Source organism: Centruroides vittatus, unplaced genomic scaffold, assembly GCF_030686945.1.
Source record: "Centruroides vittatus isolate TY-2023 unplaced genomic scaffold, ASM3068694v2 contig_349, whole genome shotgun sequence".
In the NCBI taxonomy this organism is placed as follows: Eukaryota; Metazoa; Arthropoda; class Arachnida; order Scorpiones; family Buthidae; genus Centruroides; species Centruroides vittatus.
This window is the reverse complement of record NW_027122172.1, coordinates 2,020,651-2,047,585: the sequence shown is the minus strand read 5'-3', so window position 1 is coordinate 2,047,585 and position 26,935 is coordinate 2,020,651. Positions and strand designations below refer to the sequence as shown.

Genomic DNA, 26,935 nt, shown 5'->3' with positions numbered 1-26,935 from the left:
AAATTATGTTGAAATAAAAATTAAAACCTAGTAACTCAAAAGCATAAAGTTATCTTTGCTTTGGTTTTAATTTAGATAAATCAGACTTGGCATGACAAGAGATATGGCTGTGGTTGTTTGTATCGAGAGATTTGTTCGTCCGCGAATAAACGTTACAAATAGGATCACAAAAACTTATATATACAATTAAATATTCCTTTATTTCTCTCGGAACACGGTTCTTTTCTTTATTATTTACAATTGATCCCAACTTGAGTATCCTCACTGGGGAAGGGGTCACCACTTATTCGCATACAAGCAATAATACGCGCGCGTAACAAAACCTTTACAACCAACTTAAAAACTAAACTTATAACTACCTTAAAACTAATGTAATAGGGAAACGGATAGACTTAGGAAAGATAGAAAGTATATAGAAATAGATAGAAAGTACCCGGGTTTACGTTGATCGATTGATATCCTCGAGGAAGTGCCTTTTCACAATAGTGGCCTTTTTTTTTCTTCCTTATTTGGCTGTTTGTCCTCGATGTTCTACTATTCTCTCGGCGTTCTCTAGCCCTCGTGCCTATTTTTCTCTGGCCTCGATGGTCCTGCAGCCTCCTTTCTTTCTCTCTCTTTTGAGTCTTGATCGCTGCCTTGCATTTCCGTTCCTCTCGAGGTCCAGCCAAAAAGTGTCAGTTCTTCTACAACTTAGCCCTCAGGGCTTCTTATTTTCTTTTGTTCTCACTCCCTAAATTTGTGGAAGTCCTAATACCCTCTTCTTTGTTTATCCCTTGGTTCTTAGAAGGGGTAATCCTCCTCCTCCAGCGATAACGGTTGATATACGAATTGTTGAGACAAAGGAACGCAAATAAGAAAATAGAAATGAAGGAAGAAGAAAGAAAGAAGAAATGTATATGTATATGTATTTGTAACTTACTAACTGTAAAAGAAACAAAAAAAAACACAATATGGCTGATAGCCACATGGCAACATAAGAATAGGAAGTAACTTTTTTAATCAATTGTAGTATTACTATGAATAAACTATTCTCATTTCAGAATTCCAATATAAGTTGATCAAATATTAGTAAAATTGAATTATATTTGATTGTATTTTGAATTAATATTTTATTGATGGTTCTTTTTACAATGTCAGATTCACGCAAAATGATGTAGACCGACAAAGGAAACACGTTTCAATGACTATGCGACGGTATGGTCAACAAAGTAATTTATTTCACGTAAATGTACAGGTTTTTATTTTAGATTCCAACTCTATGGTATTATAAAATAAAATACAATAATACGGTGTAAACAACATATATTGTTCACAACAATATAAAGGTAGATTGAAAACTATAACTAAAACTTAGGTACTAACTTAAAACTAGGATTAGAAAGATAGAGAATAGAGAATCTCAAAAATAGAACATAGAAAAGATTGGAATACCAGGGGTTTTTTTTTGCTGAACTCTACAATCTCTGGTGGAGTATACCACATTGAGCTCTTTTGGAAGGTCTCTTGTCATGTTCATTAAAGTTTTTCTTGCACTTAATTGCCACACTGTTTTATTGTAACAACAATAAAACCCAATCCTTTCATCCAACTCGCTTGCACTTTCCAGTCATTGCTAAATGCAGTCTGGAGCACCACGTCTCACATCTGTCCACCTCGAGAACTGGGCAAAGAATGTCCTTTCTTCTCTTTCTCCGGCCTTAGGGCCTCATTCATCTCTTTGTTCACAGTAGTTTCCAGAATTGGTAATCCCACCCCAAGGGAAAAGGGTTATAAGGGAAAGTTCTAGAAGGAAGAGGAAACAAAGAATAAAGAAAACTAAAACTAACTTAAATCAATATTTACAATAAATATAGTGTACAGCCACAACAACTAATGTTTTGTTTACATATTTAACATTTTTGTTTTAATATTTTTAGACTATTAAAGCCATGGACATTGCTACAGTCCGTAAATTAGTGAAACCGCCACATCTGATTCAGAGAATTATGGATTGTGTACTGATATTATTTCAAAAACCAGTAGATTTGGTTACAAAAGATCCCGAAAGAGAATGTCCTAAACCTTCATGGAATGAATCTTTAAAGGTTTGTTCATGCTAATAAAAATAAAAATGTTATTTTTAAATATTAAATTTAAAAATAAAAATTTTAGTTAAGAAATTACAGTAAAACTCATGAAAGCCAGAATTACACAAAACTATACTCTCCATCTTAGTGTGAATTTCTTGAAAGGAATTTAAATGAGTAAAGTTTGTTCAGTAGGAAGAATAATGTTCTTCTATTAGTCTAATATAATAGAGGAATTTAAAGAGCACCACACACAGAACAAATGAAAGTTTTTACTGGGACAATGCCTTAGGAATCTAACTTAGATTAACATATATTGGATTTCATATAATTATTTTAGGCTTTAGTAGAAATAATTATTTTCAACACTGATTAGTGTAATGAATTTGACAATATTTGAACTAAGTTCAACATAATTTACATGACTCAAGTCTGTTTAACCCAGCAAAAAATACTACATTAGTTCCCAATACATTTCTGCTATGATTAACATTATATAAAATTTTTGAGCTTTTCTATTATGGAACAATGATTTTTTTCTTTGATTGATCCTTTTATTCTCTTTTCTTACTGTCATGCATCCAACACTCTTTCTTTCTTCTTGTCTTTTCTTTGTTCTTACTTTTTTCTTTAGCACTTGCACTCCAGTGGCATGCGGTGACATTTGATGATAGGAAAGCTGTGCCAGCCCTGGATAAAATCATTGGAAGCATTATATGATATTTTGGTGTGTAGCATCCATGAACTAAACCATGTGAGGTTGGTGCTCTGTAAAGCACATGCACGAATGCGTATAATCTGGCTGCTTTACACAAAATATTTTTGCTTCAAATATTTTTTCCGTGGAAGCTGTCTCGTATTCTACAATATAGCACTTCCATTGGGAATATGATACACAAATTTATATTCAAATATACAATAGCAATCTTATCATTTTTTTCACATGAAGTATAGAAATTTGTAATAAGATACATAATGTGGTTGTAATAAAATATTAATTTTAATTAATTTAAAGTATGTTAAAATATGAAAATAATCACACAATATGTATTTATATTTTAGAAAATATAAGGGAAGTGATGTTTCCACAGCATTGTGATAGTCATGCGAGTGTACAATAGTCCATAAGAGGCAGTACACAAAAAAAATAACAACAATTATTTATTTTTTTCTCACGTGATTAGCAATATACATGATTATTTTGGATTCCAACTCTTAATGTTACACAATATCCCAAACTGGGGTGAGGAATCGAGCAAATACAGAACCAAAGAATGCGCTCATGACAATTGAGAAAAGACGGACTCATAATCTTATGACTAACTTACACTAAATTACAAACTAAAAAGGAAAAGAAGAATAGCAAGAAGTTTTAGTATGATAGAGGAGGTTATAAGAAATACCCGGGTTTTTTGTTTGGTATTGACACTCTTCTGGTGGGGAACCACTCTAATCGTTTCTCGCTGATCTTTTTCGAATCTCTTCAAAGATTCTCCTTTGTACAAGGAACATTCTCTCTCTCTCTTTACATTAGCGGGGTCCTTTTTTTTTTCGTAGGCCACCTTTGTCTCCCTTTGTCTTTCCAGACAACGAGCAGGAGCGTAACTTTTTGCACGTCTACCTTTGCCAAGAGTCTGACCCAAGAATGAACCTTCTTATCATTCTAGTAGCCTCAGGGACTTTACTTCCCATTGTTAACTCAGTTCGTGGAAAGGGTTACCCCACCCACAGGGAGGAATGTTAATAGAAAATTCGAGAAAACAAAAGGAAGAACAAAGAAGAAAGAAAACTTAAAACTAAACTTATATCTAATATATACATTAATCTGGCATATTGCCAGAGCTTCTATGGATGGCACACTACTGTTGCACTCCCATTGTTGGCCCTGAGGGACTTTAAACAAGTTCTGGGCAGTCTGGAACAAGAAAATGATCACTGCTTCAAAATGTGAATGTATTTTTATCAAGTTTTAATCTAGACATAGCATTTGTTACACTCATTGAAATGACTTGAAAATAAAAGGGTTAAAGTACAATAAATAAAATATTAATAAAAGTATTCATTTATATATTCTGAATTAAAAAAAAGAAAGCAAATATTTCTAAATAAAAGTTCTCTCTATTGTCTCACTGAAAATGTAGATGTGTATTATGTGATTTACTTGTTTAAATTTGAACTTTAAACAAAAACTTGAATTCAATACTCTCAAGCTCTATCTGTATTTGTTTTTGGCATAATTAACAATATGTAGTCCTTGCTCACTCCCTTTTCGTATTGTTTAATACAAAAAAAGAAATGCATTTCCCAGACTAAAAAGTATGCAATTTAGTTAGTTGCTTTCTTTAAAGAAACTATCGTGTAGTTTATTAAACAATAACAATGATGTGTTGAATGTTTTTAGTAATATGATTTTTTTAAACCTGTCAATGTATTGAGAATGCATTGCATCCTGTTGTTTTTAGAATCAAAATGAACCCAGTCCTGGAACACAAATGCCTAAAATACAGCGTAAATGTGGATGGAAACAGAAAATGTAATAATATTTTTTGAAATTTCTGTTTTAATCAAATCTAAAATAAAGTAGTTTTTGTTTTATTATTAAATGCTGAAAAAATTTTTAAAGTATAGTCAATAAGAGAAATATCATAATGACATTTGCTCTAGTTACGAGATTCTATCTCAATTGAAAAAATGGTTCAAACTTTTAACTGGCATTTGTAGAAACCATACATTTCAATCTAAATTTGATGTAGGGTTTGATGTAGGGTTTGATGTAGGGTTTAATGTACAGGTACATATTAAAAATTTTTTATTACTAGTTTCAACATATTTTACTGTTATTTGATATTAGGCTCTTGTTGATCATACTAATTGTAATTTGTGTATTGGCATATTGTAAGCTCTTAATCACATCTTTTATATTCAAAACAGTTTATGAACTGGAAATTGTCATTTTTATTCACTTTCATCTTCCAGAATACATAACACAACAATCAATCCTGATCTCTCCTTTTAGGCTACTCAATTCTCAAAAATTTACAAATTTCCTTAATACATGAAAAAATATGTATCTGATTAAAAATTAAAAATTCCTTTTTACTTTTCCAGTTCTGTTATATATAACAGAGAGAAAGTATAGCAATTAGTCAAAAAAATGACCCCCGAGATTTTTACATTTTTGGACTCTGGACTTCGAAATGCCAAGAAATGCAAAAACATGTCAGGGTTTTTCTGTGTGTGTGGCATGAGTTTGTTCTCCTATTTTCTGTGACATTACATAAAATCTGTTTTAATTTTAACAGATAATTAATAGATGTATTTGATTGTATTTAAGTTACAATATCAGATTTAAAAAATTTATGATGATGATGATGATGATAATGAATTTTTTTTTTTTCATTTAGTTGCTGTGTAATGTCCAATTTTTATCTATGCTACAAAATTTTGACAAAGATCAGATTAATGGAGAAATAATTGAACTTATGGCACCTTATCTCGAAATGGAAGATTATAATTTAAATAATGCAACAAAAGTTTGTGGAAATGTAGCTGGTCTGCTTTCATGGACAATTGCAATGTGTGCTTTTTATGATGTCAATAAACATGTAATACCTTTAAAGGTAATTGATTTTATTTTAGTAATTTTTTTAATATTTAAATTATAATGAAGGATGTCTAAGTAATTGCCTGAAGATGGCCTGTGGCTTGATTAAGCCATTTTTTTCTTTTTTTCTTTCTTTCTTCTCTTTCGACTTTACCAAAATGAGCTACTTTCAGTCTTTTGTGCATTTTTTTTTTCCAAGTATTGGTTGGCCTCAGGCAGTACTTCCAAGAAGAAAAGGTTAACTGAAGAGTGTCAACGAGGAAGCGTCACTTTTTGGTGTGCTAGTGGCAGAGGAAGGGAGATAAGATGGGAAGACTGATGACGAAGGACAGAATCCATCGTGAGCAGACACAATGAATTTTCATCAAAAAGATATTACCTGGGTTGATAGTTTCCAAATTTCACATGAGAGTGTTAGTTTTTTCTTAAAGAAAAGAATACGTGATTTTTTCTCAACTTAGATCATTTACTAGTAAAGCCAATGGACATATATGAGCATACTAGGTGTAGCATGGAAAAAAACGAAAGAAATGTGTTAATTTTGAAGAAAAAGCTTCGAAGTACAATTTCCTTTTTCTCGCCTTAGCGCGAAACTTGACACTGATGAGTCATTGTTTACACAGCTGGATGACCTTGAGAACAGCTGGTGTCGTGTTTCGCGGGACATTCTCATGAAACTCTCGGGTGGAGAAGGGTAAAAAGTAGGGTGAATACTAGATGGAGGGATATTTCAAAATTTTTTTTTTTAATTACGATTTTAATTGAAATTTCCGACCCCCCCGACTTAATTACACGTAATTATAAAAAAATCTATTAATTAAAAAAATTAAAAAACTATTGGATGTTGTTTTTTACATCAGAAAATAGCTTTAAATAACTTTACCGAAGTAAAATCGGTGCGCTAGAACTTTAGAAGGATGAATAAAGTTCATAAAAAAATCCCATAAAAAAACAATTAAGTGTTAATTGCCCCTCATTAAGGGTTAATTAAAATCGCAATAAAATTTTTTCGCGCGGGTAAAAATTTTTCAAAAAATTTGGGGACTGAAAAAACATCCGAAAAATCAAAAAAAAATTTTTTTTTCTCCCGAGGGTCCAAAAACCCATTTTCGGTGTAACGCTATGTAAGCCGATCGAACTGAGTTCGATTGCGGACAGAAAGGGGTTAAAGAAAAGAATACGTGATTTTTTCTCAACTTAGATCATTTACTAGTAAAGCCAATGGACATATATGAGCATACTAGGTGTAGCATGGACAAAGAAGAAAACCTGTTTTAGAAAAAGAAAAGAAAGTAGAAGTACTGCCAACTGTTCTTTCTTCAATCTATCATAACTCTCTTGACCTTTTTACTAACCTAGTTATCTAATCCTTTGGGCCATAATAGATTTAAGCTGAAATACTGCTTTGCAGTATTTTGGTTTTCAGCTCTCCTGTTCTTTTCCTTTGTTTGAAGTTATAAGTTATTAGTTTTAAGGTAGTTAAGTAGTTTTAGAGTCTTTCTGGATGGCGTGTCCATCTAGTTCTGAAAACACTGGGGTCAGAGGCCCATGCTCAGATGTCTTGTTGGTCAAAAATGATACTTGAAATGCAAAAAACATAATGAGTTATGCAATATATATGGAGAAATAATTTCACTCAAGTGATGAGACTGGAAAGTAATATCTTATTACTAAAAAAAACCTCAATTCACTTAGAGCCTTTATTTCCAGTACTGTTTAATTAAACAATGTTTAAAGACGAATGCCTTCAATCTAGGCAAGATCTTCTTCGGGTCAACGTAAAATGGAATGTGTTTTGGAATATATTTTTTATGTTGTTTATTATTCCTTTGTTCTGTTTTTTTATTATTTTTATTGTTTTTAAATGGCTATTTTCTCATTGTTAATATGGAGATTGGCTTATTTTTCCTATTGGCATTACCTTTTGTCTTTTGTATAAAGAATAAAGAGAATTGCAAGTTAATGAGCTCAGCTCCAATAAAGCAGATTTTTAATTTTGTGAATTTTACAGATTGAAGTTTTGTTTGTTATTTATTTACAAAAAATGAAGCGATTTAAAAACAATGACTAATGTAAACAAAAATCTTTACTCATCAAATTAATTTTTTTATATATTATATTGTAAGTTTATCCATCCTACTAATTTAGTTATTAGAACAATATCATTTATAGTAATCTTTTGTATTAAATTGAAGATTTACTACTATAGTTAATATTATGTATTAATTGACTGTCATATTTTATTTTATTAGGCAAACCTGACTATTCAAGAAGGTAAATTAGAACAAGCTAACAATGAATTACAAAAGGCAGAAGAAGAATTAGAACAAAAGCAGCATGAACTAAATGAAGCAAAAGCAGAATATAATAATGCTCTTAAAAAACAACAAGTATGTTAAAAAATTTTTAAACTGTATTTTTGTATGAGATAAAAATGCTACATAACAGAAAAAAATATGTTTATTTAGAATTTGATGGATGAAGCAGACAGATGTAAAACCAAAATGAATGCTGCTGTTACATTAATTGCTGGACTTACAGGTGAAAGAGAAAGGTGGACTGAAGAAAGTAAAGAGTTTAAATCTCAAATTAATAGGTATACTTTAAAAATGTTGTGTACATTAAATTAATTTGATATAAAGTAGGAATTTTGTTTTATCTTATTATATAAAACAGATATTTTGTGATATGTATACATTCCCATATTTTTGGTCAAAATTGTTTTAGGTATAATGTTTTAAAAATATATATTTTTAAATTTCTAATTTTAAAAATATAATTTTTAAAATTAGAAATTTATAAGATAGTTACATAAAGACAAAATATTGATTTTTTTAGATAAGATTTAATGTTGTTGTAATTAAATATTCATTATGAGATATGAAATTAAAATTGTTGACAAGTAAGAAGTGGAATTTTAGTAGCTTTTAACAGGAATAGATTTATAAACAAGTTTTAACTTATAAAATTATCTGCTGCTACATCATCGTTGAAAATCTTAAAATCACTTAACTTGATATTGATTTCTATAAGTTATGAACTGATTTATTTCTTAGTCTTATCACTTTCAGTATGAATGAACTTATCAACTAGTACTTTCTGGAGAGTCTGGTAAAAGATTAAAATGAAATTTGGAGAGTGGTTTTTAGACCAATGTAAAAATAAGATTCTGGCAAAGTAAGGGCCAATTTTGAGCAGAATTTAACAGAACAGAAAAACTGTTCTTTTTACAAAGTTATAAAAAAAATTTTACAAAGTAAAATTGTTTCTTTCATACAATTCTTAGTGTGAAAATTAAAGAAAAAGATATGTGAGAGAGAATAATATGATGATTTTTACTAATACAGGCAGAGCATCTTTCCAAGTGATGTATTTCCAGTAGAATACACAATACAATGTTTTAGTTAATGTTCATGAAAGAAAAATTTATGTCCAATGTTCATGAAAGAAAAATTTATGTCCCTGAAGTGTTATGGTGTTATTTTTTTTTTAACAATAACAACATATTTATTTCTAATGTTTCTTATGTAAATAATGTATTTTATTAATAAAAATGTTATATATTAAATAACGATACAATATGATGTGATAAAGCTCATCATCTGCTTTTGATAGGATATTCAATATGCATACTAATTAATACTATTATGGTAGCTTGTAAAAATGGTCTGTTCGGCTTGACTATTATTAGAATGGAAGAAAATACGGTACAGTCTTGGTTAATAGAGGTTCTCCATTATTCAAGATAAACTGCAGATAATTATTTTGTCTAGGGAGAGAATGTGATACAATACAGTTTGTTTTATAAATTGTGGCCAGAAGATGCACTGTATTTGAAAGTTGCTCTAGTTTTAGAAAGAATTCATTCAGCAATTTCTCAGAAGTGTAAATTAAATAAAAAGAAATTTTGACTGCAATTATGGAACTTGATTTTATAATCTATATATATAATTGAGACGAGTTGATAATAATAATAATAATAATAATAATAATAATAATCAGTGCAGAGCCTAAATGGTTAGGAGTTGAAATTTGAAATTTGGTACACAGTTAGGGTACGTTACGAGAACGCACACTAAGAAGGGATTTTTCAAAATTCTTCCCCACAGGGGAGAGGGACAGGATTAAGGCTTAACACTTCCATCAACAATGGAAGTGTTAGGTAATAATGGAAGTGTTAGGTAATAATGGAAGTGTTAAGTAACAATGGAGAACAAAAGAAAGCGACGTGCAAGATTTACGAGCACTGGAGAAAAAAGAAAAAGAGTAATATGTTAGAACATATTTGATTTTCAAATTTAAACAGATTAGTTCGGTTTTTCTCGACTCTTTTGTTGATGAAATTACTCTTTTTCTTTTTTTGTGACTAACGTAATAATCTTAATCTTCGCTATCGTTACTTTTGCCCGAGCAACGCCAGGCCTATCTGCTAGTATCTTATATTTTGCCAATTGCTTTTCCTAAACATTTCAGGTTATTTAAGTTTTCAGCTATCCAAGTCCACATTACTTCGTATAAGCTGGATTCTAAAAAGTACGTAGTAAGATTTCCAGTTACCAGCTGCAACTGCATAACATGATTTTTGTTGTTGTCTTTTTAGTTTCAGAAGATTTCTCTGAGAATTTCTCTGAATATGTAGTTGCTTCAAATGTTTCTGAAGCCAAAATTTATTTAGTGTTAAACCAGGAGAATATGGAATTTGTCTTTTTTATATTGTTGAAAAATGATCAATTGATAATCTTTTTACAATAAAATGTTGTCATTGAAGTTTGTTAATAAGATAGAAACATTTAATTAAAGTAACTATTAATGAAATGAAGAAACTACATCTCTCATGATTAAAATTCATTGCTACTGTCCTACATACTAGATATCATTACTGTTATAAATCTAATAATACATTTGCATTTGCAAAATGCCTACAAATACAAATGATGATGGCATATTTCTTTGATGATGATAAATTAAGACTAATTAATTTTCATAAAATTATTTTAAACATATCTTAGAGAATATATTCTAGAAATTTTGCAGCAATCCATTTAGTAGTTTTTATTTCAGACAGTACTAAATAAAAAAAATTGAATTACAGACATATAATACTTTTAATTGATATAATTTTCTATCTAATGGAGTTTTATTAAATATTAATATCTAAAATGTCTTTAGCTATTGACACAATTGAAGTGTAAAAGCAGTTTGTTATAGATAGAATAAAATTTTGATTTTTGTTAATTAAATGGAATGGTGATGTAATGCTATGATGTAACTATTTTTAATAATAGTGAAAGATTGATATTACTTTATTATTATTATTATTATGTTGGGTTTATTCAGTTATACTCGGTTGACACTGGTGGCTGTATACTATGCCTGACCAGAGTCAAGGTATGGCAACCATTACAAAACAAAAATTAAATAAGTGTGTTAGTGTGTATGTCTGTATTCAAGAATTTCCAAACAATATGACATGTATTCAATATAATGGCCTTCCTTAGTATGATGTATGTTTCTATTCAACTGTAATGTTCCCAGGCTTTTGTGTAGTGTGTGTGGTATGACACCTGTAGAGGAGAGAACAACAGGTACAATAAGCACCCTATCCATCCTCCACAGATGTATTATTTTCTGGGCAAGTTCTGTATACTTGCTTGTTTTTTCAGCACATGCATTTTGTGTATTGCGAGTGTTTGGAATGGATATGTCTATAATGTATGTGATTTTATTGTGTTTGGTCTGTTGTGGTAAATTATTTTATCTGTGATTATGACTCTGTCATAGTACATTTTGTGCATGTTGTTTTCCAATACTATCTGTGAAATGTATTTGTAGTATGGTTCATGGATATCTAATAATTTGTGTTTCTTTGCAAGCTCTTGATGTATATTTGCTACTTGATCATGTCTATGTACAGTAAGTAATCTGTCTGTACCAAGAACTTGCAACCAGAAGTGATGTGTTGTACAGTTTCTGGCATGATGTGACAGTTTCTGCATGTGTCATTTGTGAGTATTGTATCTTTGAGTATGTGTTTTCTGTAGTTTTGACCTGATCCCGTATGGCAATCGTGAATCTGTTTGTCTCCCGAAAGAGGCATCCCTGAGCTAACCAGCTGTTTGACGCAGTTTTGTTGACGAAATCCTGGGTCAGGTTATAGAGATGCCTGCCATGGAGTGCTTTTCGAACCCACGATTGCTTAACAGTGTCCATGCTTTTTATATGTTGTGTTGTGTCCATATGATGTGAGTGTAAGTTTAATGGCGTGTTATTCGAGTCTGCTAGAGTTACTGCTTTATGTAACTGTGATGTTTCTTGTTTTTTGTAGAAAAAAACTCGCAGTGACTATTTGTTTGTAGAGAAGGTTTATTATTATTATTATTATTATGTTTAATAATAAAATTTTAATTATGAGTTGTTTAATTGATATTAATTAGAAATTTTTTTCTTTTAGACTAGTAGGAGATGCTCTTCTTTGCACTGGTTTTCTCTCCTATATGGGGCCATTTAATCAAGAATTTAGAATTCTTATAATAAAGTATCTTCAAAAATCTCTTGAGAAAAAGAAAATCCCATTTACGTTAAATTTGAAACTTGTCAACATTATGATAGATCCTGTGACGGTCAGTTATTTTATATTTTAACGTGATTTTTGTCAAATAAAAAATATATATTATATTATATATCAAAGTAAATTCCAAAAATTAGAGAGAATAAATTAGAATAAAATATTAAAACATTGTGTTATACATGTAACTTCTATTTCTCCTACTGATATTCATAAATACTATAATAAAATTTAAAATATACATGTAAAGAAGTCAGAACTCTAACTTATATAAAAGTTCACTTGGAGTGGAGCTGGATCAATAGCCATGACCAGGATTCTAGTTCCAAAGCATTGCATATTTATATGTATGTATGTATGTATTAATATTTATATATATTAAGAAAATTTTTTACTTTTTTGATATGTAAAGAAATGTTTCTCTTTACAAACAAAGTTTGTTTCTGCATTACTGGCCATAATGTTGAAATTTTTAATTGATTTAATTAAAACTTAAATGTATGGTTCTTGGGAAGTTGACAATTGACAACATTGATGAGAGTTGTTTATATGCTAAAATTCAATTTTATTATACGTTCAACACATATAATTTAAATAAATTATTGCAAAGTTATTATAACCTGATTATGCTTTGTATTCATAACATAATCAAATTTAATAAAAATATTATTAAATAAACTTGTTAGATTTTCAAATTAGTTCTCTTCTGTTTTTTATATGAGATATTGGTCTGTTTTCATAAATTTATTTTAAAAGAACATATTTTTTTGTTTTAAGAAAACATTCAGCTTTAAAGAATTTACAAGTACAGAACATTTAAAGTTAATCTTAGACTATAATCAGCAATTAAAATAGATAGATAGATTATTTAAAAATTTATTGCAAGTTTTTGTTAATGCACTTTAAAGAAACATTTAAATTAACAAATACTTCTTATTTATTATATAGATTTCAGACTGGAATTTACAAGGCTTACCTAATGATGAATTATCAATTCAGAATGGAATAATCGTAACAAAAGCACCTAGATATCCACTTTTGATTGATCCTCAAGGTCAAGGAAGACTGTGGATTAAAAATAGAGAGAAGAATAATGATCTTAAGGTAAACAGTTTTCAAAAATATGACTCATTTAAATTAAGCATATTTTTAAAAACTAGATTATATCAGACATCAGTTAACCATTAAATTATGTTAAATTAATTAGTTAATTAAATCATTATTTTAATAATACAATAAACTTTCTTAATTTATTATCCTTCCTGGAAAATGTAATATAATTAGTATGACTGTTTTTGAATTTGCTTCATGTCTGGTTGTCTGTTAGTTTTATTAACGACCATCAACATTTGTTTTCATATTAGATTTATTATACACAGAATTGGAAATATAGCCTGATTAGGAAGTCATCAATATTTGTTGGTTTATATTAACTGGTAACTAATATTCAATACAAATTGCATCGTACAAAATTTTTATATACCTAAATTAGTATTACTAAAATCATCTCAGTGTTCACTTCATTCATCAGTTAAAAAACACACAAATTAAAGATACTTGTAAAATGTAAATTTAATTCAGATTGCTTTTCTCAAATAAATTTGAAATTTCTGAAAAGTTCTATCCAAGAAAAACAATTTGAATTGGATAAACTAAAGTTTAAAAAAAAAAAAAAAAACAGAATGGATGTCATGCCAACAATTTTACTGATTCAAGGGAAAAATTCACATAAAAAGCGCTTGCATGATATTAAAAAGTTTCTTCTTTAATGCCTTTTTATGTGAATTTTTCCCTTGAATCAATAAACTAAAGTTTTTTACTATTCAAAAAATTAACATATGTTTTTAATTATTTAATTTAAAACTAAAGGAACTCATGGGGGTTGAGATTGTCTTTATTGTAGGGTAGCATATGTTTCTCTCAGGGTGGCAGCAAGTAAGTGTGCAAGATTTGGTGCAAATCAGTCAAAGAGTTTGGCAATTTGTGGGGGATGAAATCAGAGGAAGGAGTGAGGGTCCAAGTTTTAAAGCAGTGTATATTTTTTGGAGAATTGAAAGAGTAACTATGCGAAATTTTTCCAGATCACTCAAAAGGTTTGGGAATTTGGGAGTAGGGGGACGAAATCAGGAAGAGAAGGAGTGACAGTTTGAATTTTATGGTAGTTCATGTTTCCCAAAGGGTTCCAGACCATATCTATGTGGAATTTGGTCCATATTGGTCAAAAAGTTTGGGAGTTTGTAAGGAAGATGAAATCAGAAGGAAGGACTGAGGGATCTGAATTTTAAGATGGCTTACATACTGTACATTGGAAAGTAATAAGCTTTCCAGTGGTCTTTTGACACGGATGTATTTTCTGACAATTGAAACTTATCTTTTAGGCATTTTATCATTGATAAGGCTTACTTACACGTCTGTTGAAGGGGATTGACCTTGAATGAAGCAGACAAACAATGATGCAAGACAAATGCAGCAGTAAAAATATTGTCATCATGCATTTTCATTTTTTTAATATGAAAATAGTATGTAGCCTATGTTCATCTGGAAGGAATGAGACCTTCTAACGGAACATTTGTAAAGATCACGAGACGAGTAAGAAGGATCTTCACTAGGCCTTTAATGATGTGCAGAGAGTAGCATACTGGGCAATAGTCTTGCATGTGAGATGAATGAGTGAAGGCCCTATGAATAAGGGTACCGAAACCAGCCAACTTGAAGATAAAGGGATTGTGGGAAGGGGCAGGGATGAAGATTGGATGGTATGTAGGTTTCCTATAGACTTTAGTTGTGATGTATCTTGACATGCACCTCCAACTAGGCATCTACACTACATCCATTACTGATTACAGAACCACCACAACTTCAAATATGTAGGTGCTACAACATGCCTTTTAAACACTTACCTCAGAGAGCATTGGAATTCCATCTTGAAAGGATTGGCCAACACTGCATTAGCTATCTTTGTCTCCAACCCAACATAGATGTGCATTTCAACCATGCATGTCTCAGACATTTAGAACAGGTTGAAATTTACAAGGCCGCCTGCAAAAATACTGCCATTAACTATCGCAATGTAGATTCTTTTTCCCTGTGTGGAAGTCTTTCTACAAAATGTAAACTTACTATCCTCTCCCCACCTCCCTCTCTCTTTCTTATATTACCTCCCCTTTTCATGTGAAGTTGTCGACGAGGGTGGAAATGCCAATAGAGTTGAGAGGTCACAAAAGGTCATATGTGAGTGCGATTGGTACTGTTAAAACAGACTCTACAGTTACAAGAAACTGTTTATTTGACACAAAAGGAGCTTACAAGATTTTTATGATCTTGGACGTTCTGAGTTGGTGGCGACCTCTGGGTTTTCCTTTTCTTTCCAAGATAGTCCCAAAAGGAGTGTCCCTGATATGCAAATGAGAGTTCATTTTGGGAAAAGTGTAGTTGTGTATGATGCTACAAAGGTGATAATATACTACGATTAAGACAGTACATAATTAAAACAACAATTGATTTAATAAGAAATGATAACATAATGCACAAAAGAAAAAGAATTCAGATGCCAACTCTAAGGCGTTTGCTCAACTCTGCCCAAGTAAACAAAAAAGACCCGACATGCGGACTTATGCGACAAAACAGAAAGGTTTCCACATCTTGCGATTTTATTAAATAGGCACAACTATTGTTCTACAAAAATTCCTTACAACTAACTTAAAACTAACTTATAACTATAGAGATGAAATGGAAATTCAAATACACAAAGGAAAAGGGTACCCATACTCGGTTGATTCTTTTTTTACGGAGATGATTACTTTTGATGATTCTCAGTAAAATTTCTTTGTTTGTCCTTTTGCGGAGGTTAATATATCTTTTTATGGGATCAAAGGAGACTGTCTTTATCAATGATTAACTGAAGCCTCAGGATTCTTGTTGCATGAAGCCTTGAAGAAATTTTTAAGTCCCTTGATATGGTCAGGATCGAACTCTCCTCTCCAAAGTTTCTTCCAGTCTCAACTCTTCTTCCCAATTGGAAAACTGTTAGCTCTCTCCTTTAGGTCCTTAGGAATTTTCTCTCCCTACAGGACAGTTCAGAACATCAATCATCAACCAAATGAAGTGGAAATAAAGACAAGAGAAGATTCCAGAAAAGGGAAAAGACAAGAAACAAAAACAGAAACTACAAACTAGAATGTTCTGACTTAAAATTATGGCATACAGCCACAACTGTCTGTCTTGACAACTCCGGGACAATGCAGTCGACTTCCAGCGATGGGAAAATGTCAATCTGAGAACAGGAGACATAGACGAAGATAAGCATGAGACAAACACACAACAATTGGTCTGACACTTGGAACTTTCAGAAGAAGTCATCACATCCTTAAAATTCTGGGATTTTATTAATTTTTATCCTTAATCATCTATTCCAATTGGTCACTTTTCCTTGTTCTAACATTCTAAGAGGTTGATCACACATTACTAAGTGTAACAAGATATCAGCTCAGATCACAGGAGAGGTCAAAATCGATGTTTAATTTGATCAACCATCTCCAACTGGAAATGGTTGATCTTAGGACACATTCTTCTATTGCTGAAAAGTTTGTGTTGCATTTTCATACAAAAAATTATTTTCGGCTTCTATTTTTTTTTCAAAAAATAGTTTAATGTGCATTTCACTGAAGGTTCGGACCTGTCCAGAGCCTCACATTCACACTTGTACAGCAAACCTCCGTTGTTTTAATAGCTGCAGGGTCATTTAGCCTGGTGATGTCTGTTCAACACAGGCAAAAATATTAGCTCTATCACCTTTTTTTCTGCATGGTATTTCTGGATATTTGGTTTTTGTGGCTGTTTTTATCAAGTTTATCCAGTTGTGAGTGGTGGTGTTTTAACGACTCTAAAATTTCTTCATACACTTCTACTATTACAGCCTCATTATGAATGCATATATTTCCACATCCAATTGGTGACATGCATCCCCAAACAATTAAACTTATTGGAAATGTAGTGTTCCTATTCAGGCAGTCTTTCTTAAATTTCTAATTTGAACATCCACCAAAAGTATTTTCCTGCATCATCACCACATCTAATACATATATGACTCATCTAAAGAAATAATTTTTATCTGGTCTTTTATGGTCTGATTTTTGTGCTGTCTTGAAAATTTTAACTTAATTTTTTTTCCTTAGAAAGTATTTTGTTTTGGCTTTGCAAATGAAAATCCCTTGTCAGTGTTTTTCTCACTGTTATGTCAAAGACATTTGTTTTATTTCACTTCCATTCTGAATTTAATTGTTTAGAAGACATTTTTTGATTTTTTAAACATATTTTTTTTTAATAGGTGATCTTGAGCATTGCTGAATTTTAGGGCTACTACTTCTGACACTATTTTTTTATGTCTGCTGTCCTTAAACTTTTTTCAAGTGAAATTCATAGTTCCTAACAACACACCAACATACATTGCACCTTTCCTTTGGTTTTTTTCATCTTGTAGTAGCCTTATAATTTGTTTTCTCACATCATTAATAAATTTTTTGATTGGGGTAATTGTTTAAGGAAAGACAGGTAAAATGTCATGCTTACTTAAATGATGCAAACACACCTCTTAAAGCTAATAGTTACTTCCATTCAAATTAGAATGCTCAAATCTGTAAATTTAGAACAATGTTCAAAAACATCTTTCCAATACCTTTTTATATAAAAATATTTTTTGGGAAAAATGATTTAGTTTATTCATTTGAAATTAAGGAGATTAACACTTAATAATCCAATGAGTAAAATGTGTATTTTTGTATTGAATGTTACAGTTTTGTTCTCTTGTGAAATGAGCTCAAACTAAACAATTTTTTTTTTTTACATCGCATTCAAATAATTTTTGCCAGGAGTTGTAATTTAATTAATTAAAATGTGAAATATAGTGTTATTAAATTGCATTATAATTTTAATACTAACTTTAATTTATTTACATTATAAAAATTTCTTAATTAATTTTTTAACATTTATAATTGTTTTTATTAAATATTTAAAAGTTTCTTAATCTTTAAATAAATCACATAGTCAATAGTAAGTTTTAATTCAACTAATTGTTACAATTTGTTAATTTTATTTAATAATAAAGTTTATTTTATCATTTAAGGTGACCACACTAAATCATAAGTTATTTAGAAATATTTTAGAAGACTCGTTAGCTCTCGGATTGCCTTTGCTTATTGAAAATATTCAAGAAGAATTAGATCCAATTTTAGATAATGTCTTAGACAAAAACTTTTTAAAAGTCGGTAAAAATCTCAAGGTAATAATTAAACATAATTGAAATTTATTATAATTTAATAAATTTAGAAACAAATGATACAAAATTTATGAAATTAGCATTAACTCATTTTTCTGAATTTACAAAATTGATATATATTGGAATGATCAGAAATAAATATACTGTATTTCTAATTTTTTAACTGTTTTTATTGAGAAGTTATGACAAGTATTAACAATATTAAATATAAATATAGGATGTTCCAAAATGAATGTTAACATTTTAGATTACTGTAATTATTACTTGAGAAGTTTGCAACATACACCAATGGGATAGAGTATTTCCCAAGTTAAATCTCCCATCTACATTCAAGTGTATTCTTGCCTACTATCTCTAAGGAGTATTGTATTAATAAATAAAAATGTGACTTCAGAACTGAGGTGTTTTGTGTTCTGCTGTTTGCAAAGACAGAATCACCCATACTTGTGCAACATGAGTTTCATAGATAATTTCAAAGTGATCTACCATATAAAACAAATGTTTTTCAGTTATATCAACAGTTTCAGAACACAAAATGATTCGAAGTTTGTGAAGTACAAAAAACAAAATGTCTACTGTGTTGCAGATTTGCCATTTTCATTTATGGCACTTCTTGGAGGCGGTAGGCAACAAGATGTTTGAATGCAGATGAGAGATGAAACTTCGTTAGTAACTCTATTGACTGGTGTATGTCACATACTTCTTGGATAATAATTAACATAATTACGGTAACTTAAAGTGGTAGCATTGTAAAGTACTATTTTTAGTATCTTAGGAAACTGACACTAACTGCGGTCGGTAAAACTTCCATTAATCTAACGGGTACTTTATGCGGATTCGAGATTAGTTTGCCAGGCCTGGTCTTTTAAGCGTGCACCGAAAAATTTAGTGAGAATAACGATAAATATCAAGTCAAATCAAAAAGTTCAAATTTATTTAATTAGTAACTAGAATTTACTACGTACAAATGTCTATAATCCAAACAAAATTTATTAATGAAATTCAACAAGTCAACCCGACAATAAACTCAGCTACTTAGCTTAACTTAATATTAATTCCCCTTTGAAAATTCGACAAATCAAATACTTAGAAACTATGAACAAAATCTCTTACGAATTAAACGTCTATCCGTCACCTCACTATACGAAGAACCTATTTCCTCAATCCTTTCGATATCGTCAAATCGTCAATCAAATTCCTCTTTAACACCTTGGATCGTCCAATTATCAATCTGGACTTCTATCAGAATATCACCTCACTTTTGAATTCACCTCGCTCTGGAAATCACCTCGATTTGGAATTCACCTCCCCTTCTTCGGTTAACGTACGGGTTTTATGCTGTGAGGTGACGTCACACTTGAGCTGGGTTACTCCCCTTATTTGCATACTTAGTTTGCTAACATTAATTTTCTTTCTGGCAGCTTTAATTTTCCAACAAAAGCTTATAAACCGTTTACAAAGTATTTATCATAATTTTCTGGGATGTTAAGACGGTTTAGTAAGTATTTCCTTACTAGTGAGTGTGGGGACTCCCACCTCCATTTTTTTTTCTGCGGACCGTTTACTTCCGCTGGGCAGCGCAAATGCGCGAGATTTTTCCTACAGTGCTTATTTTTTTTTGTGAGTTGTTTTATCTTCTTTTTTTCATTACTAACAAGAGAGTGGTGGGGAACCTTCGTCCTAAATAAACATAAGCCCCAAACAAAATATAATAAAACGGAAAAATAATAATAAAATAAAAATAACGCTCGGACTCAGTTCCCTACAGCATTCATTTTGGAAGTCTCTGTATTTGTAAATTCAATAAAAATAGAAGTAAATATACTATTTTCTTTATAACATATCAATTTTTGTTTCTTAACAGTCTTTCAGTAAGACAAATGTCTTAATAAACTGTCATAGTACATTGATCTGAATTTCTCTGAAGAGTAAGATAAATAATACAGAGAGCTAATTAGAGATTACATTCATAGACTATTCATTTTTAGTATCTAAAATTATTTTATATTTTTAATTTTTCTTATTGGAGAACTTATATAACAACACCAATTCATATAAAATAGTAAAATCATCTGCCTATAATTAACTTTTGTTTTATTAGGAAATAATAGATCAAAATAAATAGGAAAGGATTTGAACTGTGATGTGTGATTCTGGAATATTACAGAATTTTAAGTGTTTTTCCCCCACCTTTTATATCTATTGTTTTGAATTGAAAATTAAAATTTAGGAACTTCACTTCCTAAATTTTAGTTTAATTCATATTAAATTTATATATTATGTTATTTAATTTATATATTAAACTTTATATATTATTTTATATTTTATATATAAAACTCGCCCATAATTTATTTAATTTAATTTTTATAGGTTAAAGTTGGTGATAAAGAAGTGGATGTAATGCCAGGATTTCGTCTGTATATGACAACAAAGTTACCAAATCCATCATTTACACCTGAGGTTTTTTTATGATATTTCTTTAAACTTCTTATTTACTTATTATTTTATATAGTTTAAGTTTGTTTCTTAACAGATAAATGCTCAAACTTCAGTTATTGATTTTACTGTCACAATGAAAGGTTTAGAAGATCAGTTGTTAGGACGTGTTATCCTAACAGAAAAACAGGTTAGAATTCATTTCTAATAATTTTATATTTTTAATATTATTACATGAATTTCAAAAAATACTTAATCAGTGTTTATGCTCATGTGTGTATGTGTATAAATAGTTAAGTATTCTAAGTAAATAATTACAAAAATGTGAATTTACAAAACAAAAGTTATGAGTAATGTTACAGAAAGAATTAAAACTTATTTATATATATTATGTTTAAAGTATTTGTTTACATAAATAAAATGTTTTTCTGCTCAGGTGCAAATAAAGTGTGTGTCAGTATGTGTACATGAACATATATTGTATTTACTTGTGTATAAGACTATCTCGCATATAGGACAAGGTGTGACTTTAAAAGATCAAAATAAAGAAAATTAAATTTATTAATACAATTCTAATTTTATTTTGTTTAATCACAAATAAAATATCAAAAGCATATAAATGAACACATTATCCTGCAAAAATTACTGGCATTTTAAACTTTAAGGAAAAATCTTGTAAAATCAACATGATTGTAAAGTACTATTTTTAGTATCTCAGGAAACCGACACTAACTGCGGCCGGTAAAACTTTCGTTAACCTAACGGGTACTTTACGCGAATTCGAGATTAGTTTGCCAGGCCTGGGCTTTTACGCGTGCACCGAAAAAATTAGTAAGAATAACGACAAATATCAAGTCAGAGAAAAAGTTTCAAATATATTTAATTAGTAAATCGAATTTAACTATGTACAATGTCTATAGTCCAAAACAAAATTTATTAATGAAAATCAACAAGTCAACCTGACAATAAAATTCAGCTACTTAGCTTAACTTAATCTTAATTCCCCTTTTGAAAATTCGACAAATCAAATACTTAAGAACTATGAACAAAATCTCTTACGAACTAAACGCCTATTCATCACCTCACTATACTAGGAACCTCAATCCTTTCGCTATCGTCAAATCGAATTCCTCTTTAAACTTCTTGGATTGCCTAACTTTCAATCTGGACTTCACCTCGAATTTTTCACTCGGTAATACACCTCGATCACGAATCACCTTACTCTGGAAATCACCTCATTCGTCTTCGGTTAGTGAGCTGGTTTTATGTTGTGGGGTGACGTCACAATTCAGCTAGGTTACTCCCCTTATTTACATATTTAATTGTCTAACATCAAGTTTTTTTCTGGCAGCTTCAGTTCTCTGACAAAATCTTATAAACCATTTACAAAGCATTTAGCACAATTTTCTGGGATGTTTTATGACGGTTTAGTAAGTATTTCTTTTTCTAGTGAGTGTGGGGATTTTCCCCTCCATTTTTTTTCTCCAGACTGTTCATTTCCTCTGGGCAACGCAAGTGCGCGTGATTTTTCTTACGGCGCTCGTTCTTTCGTGAGTTGGTTTATTATCTTTTTTTTTTTTGGTTACTAAGAGAGTGGTGGGGAACCTTCATCCTAACTAAACATAAGCTCCAACAAAATATAATAAAACGAAAAATAATAATAAAATAAAAATAACGCTCAGACTCAGTTCCTTACATGATTTGTTCATGTAAAACTGGACAATGGGGAACTTTTTTTTTTCCAATTCTTAACAGTCTAATCCCCTCTTCGTCGATTACACTTATGAGTTTCTCTGAATTCAAATTTCTGAATAATTATCTGTTTTCATGTGTGAATGGATTAAAACTTATATCAGGCTCCTGTGTGATTTTGCAGTTTCAATTTGGAATTTAATTCAAAAGCTTTGCTTTTCCTATTGCTATTTGTGTTTACTTCTGATAATACACAAGAACGGTTCAAATGATCCAGATAAAATACTTTTGTTTTAAACACCAGTGAGTGAGCATCCAGTAAAAAAATGCAAATACACAGTTCACAAAAATTATTGCAAAACACAAAATATCCTTCGCTTGCACATATAGGACAACCTAGGTTTTTGAAGTAGTAAAAAATGAATAAAATCCTTGTCTTATATGTGAGTAAATATGGTATTTGCACCTGAGTAGGAAGAAATTACAATGAATCTTTTTCTTGCTCATCTTGGATTCAGCTAATCCCACAATAAGATCAGTCAGATAAGAGAAATAGATATTAACATATCTGGACTAACAACTTGAAAAATTTGGCTGATACAACCAGAAACTCAAAGCATATCTTCTAGGGCAGCAGATCAAAGTCTTTATTACTTTGGCAATCTGGTCATAAGTAAGATATGTTGTTATTTGAACTGATATTAACATAAACACTTTTATTAACTGTTTTAGGAACTTGAAAATGAAAGAACTACTCTATTGGAAAGTGTTGCAAGTAATAAGAGAAAAATGAAAGATCTAGAAGATACATTACTTCATAAATTAACAACATTAAAAGTATATAAAATGTTTATATTTAATTTTTTTTAAGTGTTTTAAATATAAATTTTGTTTTTATCCTTAGGGTTCTCTTATTGATGATGATAGCTTAATAGAAGTTTTGGCAATCACCAAGGAAACTGCAGCAAATGTATCTGCTAAGTTAACAATAGCAACAAATACAGAAAAGATGATAAACAAAGCAAGAGAAGAATTTAGACCAGGTATTTTGATATTTTCATATTACTTTTATATGAACTATATTCCAAAATTTACGTATATCACCGTTTATTCTCATAATTTTTAATGCAGTTGCAATGTTTTTAATTCAAAAAGTATTTTAACTGAAATATATTTAAAATAAGATTTAATTAAAATATGATATTTAAATTTTGAAAAAATTGCATTTTTATATAAAAATTATTGTTTTGGAATTAACACTTTGATTTTAATTGGATCAGTTTGTTTTTTTCTAAACTTCTAAGGCAAACTAACACGTGGCATTTTCTGATACTCTAATAAAGTTGTTTAGAGTATTTATTAGACTTGCATATAGTTACCTATATTTTTCACCTGAATCAATATTGAAAATGTATGTACAAATATATTTTTAAGATTTACTACAAAAATAAGTAAACATACACATCTGAATATAATTTTTAGGTGGAGCATTATCAAAGTCTCTTTGATATGGTTTGTGGAATTGTATTTATTCTCAAAATCAGTTTGATTGATTTTGATTAAACTTTAACATTTTTCATTATTTGCAATGAAGAATCCAAAAAAAAAGAAAAAAATAGGGGTCCATGACTTCGTTTTCGAGATATAAGGTCATAGCATGAATATGCATGGCAAAGCGATATTGCTCTAATCACACAACAAAGTCTTGTGATGTTTTATGGTTGCTAGCATGCCTTCTATGAATGGACTTTACCATTTTCCATTAATTGTGATGAGGAATCCAAAAATGTAATGAGAGTCCATTTAAATGTAAAAATAGAAGTCCATGACTTTGTTTTCAATATACAGAGGTATTAAACTGACAATGTTCATGCTCTCTGATGCAACTGAGCACATCTAATGGAATTTAAGCCTAGGAGTCAAAAATAAAAACAGCATTGCATGCACTTAATGGAAAATAGACACAAAAACAAAAAAAACACACAAGAACAAAGCAATAGATAGAGATTGCTTTGTTCTTAGATTGCTTCTCCATGTCAGCAAGTGCAAGGATTGTGTCCCCCATGGCTGGCAGGTACAAGGATATGAGGACAGCCTCTTTTGTGGCTGCAAGTGAAAAGTTCACCTACCTGTGTCTGTCAGGTACAAAAATTGCCTCTTCTAGGCATAGCAGGTGCAGGGATAGCTTCTTTCTTTCCAGCTCCATCTCAATTCTATCACAATACGACAGAGTCATGTGATGTCTTAGTATTATACTATAAAATAATGGAAAAATTAAAATAATTTTGAATAGAATCATTTATTTTTGAATGTTTTAAAATGTTATTTTATAAACTTTTTACATACAATCATTGTTTTACAATGGACCCGAAATCTAATTTTTGTTGTTACTTGTGTTACTGTTTATTGTGGAATTTTATCTTTGATAATATTATCATTGGCTTTTCAAAGCAGCTGTTGGAAGTCAATTGAACTTGTTCACCCATAATGTTACTTCTCATAACATGTAACTATCATCATCTGAATTATATATTAGTGATATTATTCCTTTCATTGAATTGAAAGATGAAGTAAAAGGTCTATTCAAAAAGTTCCTGAAGTTTATTTATTACAAAAAAATACTTCACTTTCAATTTATTGGTCAGGGTGCCCTTCAAAGCAGTCTCCTCCTCAATGTATACACTTATCCCAACAGTGTTTCCACTTTTTGAAACAGTCCTGGAGCGCTTCTTCTGGAATGCTCGTAAGCTCCTCTGTTGAATTTTTCTTTACCTCTGGAATGGTGGAAAATCTTTTTCCTTTGAGTGGGTTTTTTAGTTTGGGAAACAGGAAAAATTTGCATAGGGCCAGGTCAGGTAAGTAGGGTGGGTGGGAAGCACAGTGGTCTTGTTTTTGGCCAAAAACTCATGAGTTCTGAGAGACAAATGAGCCAGTGTATTGTTGTGGTGAAAAAACCACTCACCGTTTCTCCAATGTTCAGGCCATTTTTGCCTGATTCTGTCTCGTAGGCATTTAATAACCCCAGGTAGTACTCTGTGTTGACTGTTTGGCCTGTAGGTAGGTATTTGTGATGCATCGCCCCCTTTGCATCGAAAAAACAGTCAACATCACCTTAACATTTGAGCAAACTTGTCGAGCTCTTTTGGGGCGGGGGATGTTTCACCCATCCTCACCATAAGCCTTGGTAATCAACTCAAAAGTTTCCATGACTTTTGAGTTGATTTCCTGAGTTTCACATAGACTTTCACAGAATAATGCTGCTCCTTCAAAGAGCTCATTTCCATAGATCCGATTTTTTGCCAAACCCCACAAACATCCCTTCACATAAACGGCCATAACTTATCACCAAAACAAGATATCAACAAACGGATTGAAGGAGGTTACTCAAGAGGTTTCCATAAACACAACGCCTCCAAGCAGATTAAAAAATAACCAACCAGAGGTGGGCTATTCAAAAAGTTTGGGAACTTTTTAAACAGACCTCATAAATTATAATCAGAATATCCAAGAATTCAGTTATCTGCCATTACACAAGTAATTATTCAGTTATTACTAGGTGAAATGTTCAGATGATATACTGTATTTCTTTAATTATAAGCACACTTTTTACTCTGTTTAATTATATAAAATAGAGTCAAGTCATCTTACATTCAATAGAATCAATGGCATCTTACATTCTCAGCCTAAAACAAAAATCAACAGCTGTTACAAATAGATCATATGGCACCAATAATAATACTTATATTTTTAGACATGGCATCTGCAGAAAATTTTCCAGGAAGAGAAGCAAAGCTTGGAAACAATTATATCAATAAATTTTTATTTAATTTTTTTGGTATTTTTTACAAGTATCGTAATGTACATTATAGAATACAGTTACGCATCAAAGCATCCCATCGTCAAGAGTGTAAGATATATCTCAATCACTTTTATGATTATAATTTGTGGAATTTTTTATTTGATTCTAGGGAGGCAAGTGCTCCATTTCCCCCATTTGCAGACATCCATGTTCTTGGGTATAGTGTTGAATGTTCATATTAGTTTAAATCAGTTTGGTTGATAATGAGTGTTTAATTTAAATTTCTATTTAGCTTTTAAAATGTGTTTGACATGACATTATGATGCAGTATGATTAGAAAAGTTACTGCCTATGAAAAAGAGCATAGAAAGAATTGCTAAATATTATGTATTTCAAATCATTTATATTGTTTTTCTGTTAATCAACTTTACTAAACTCTGTTGAGTATTTTAGCATTTTTTCTTCCACAAAATTTTTTAAAAATTTGATTTCAAGTTAT

At 30.5% G+C, this 26,935-nt stretch overlaps 1 protein-coding gene across 2 annotated transcripts in view; it reads left to right on the top strand.

Annotated features, from left to right (window-relative positions):
- Nucleotides 1-26,935, top strand: part of LOC136974405 (dynein axonemal heavy chain 8-like) — a 315,206-nt gene that overhangs the window by 256,568 nt on the left and 31,703 nt on the right. For both annotated transcript variants that reach the window (XM_067269272.1, XM_067269270.1), the window contains 11 exons: nt 1,917-2,084; nt 5,471-5,686; nt 7,923-8,060; nt 8,139-8,266; nt 12,122-12,290; nt 13,184-13,339; nt 18,357-18,512; nt 20,880-20,969; nt 21,043-21,135; nt 23,370-23,474; nt 23,542-23,680. In XM_067269272.1, the coding sequence (XP_067125373.1) occupies nt 1,917-2,084; nt 5,471-5,686; nt 7,923-8,060; nt 8,139-8,266; nt 12,122-12,290; nt 13,184-13,339; nt 18,357-18,512; nt 20,880-20,969; nt 21,043-21,135; nt 23,370-23,474; nt 23,542-23,680 (1,558 nt within the window). The remainder of the gene's footprint in view (nt 1-1,916; nt 2,085-5,470; nt 5,687-7,922; nt 8,061-8,138; nt 8,267-12,121; nt 12,291-13,183; nt 13,340-18,356; nt 18,513-20,879; nt 20,970-21,042; nt 21,136-23,369; nt 23,475-23,541; nt 23,681-26,935) is intronic.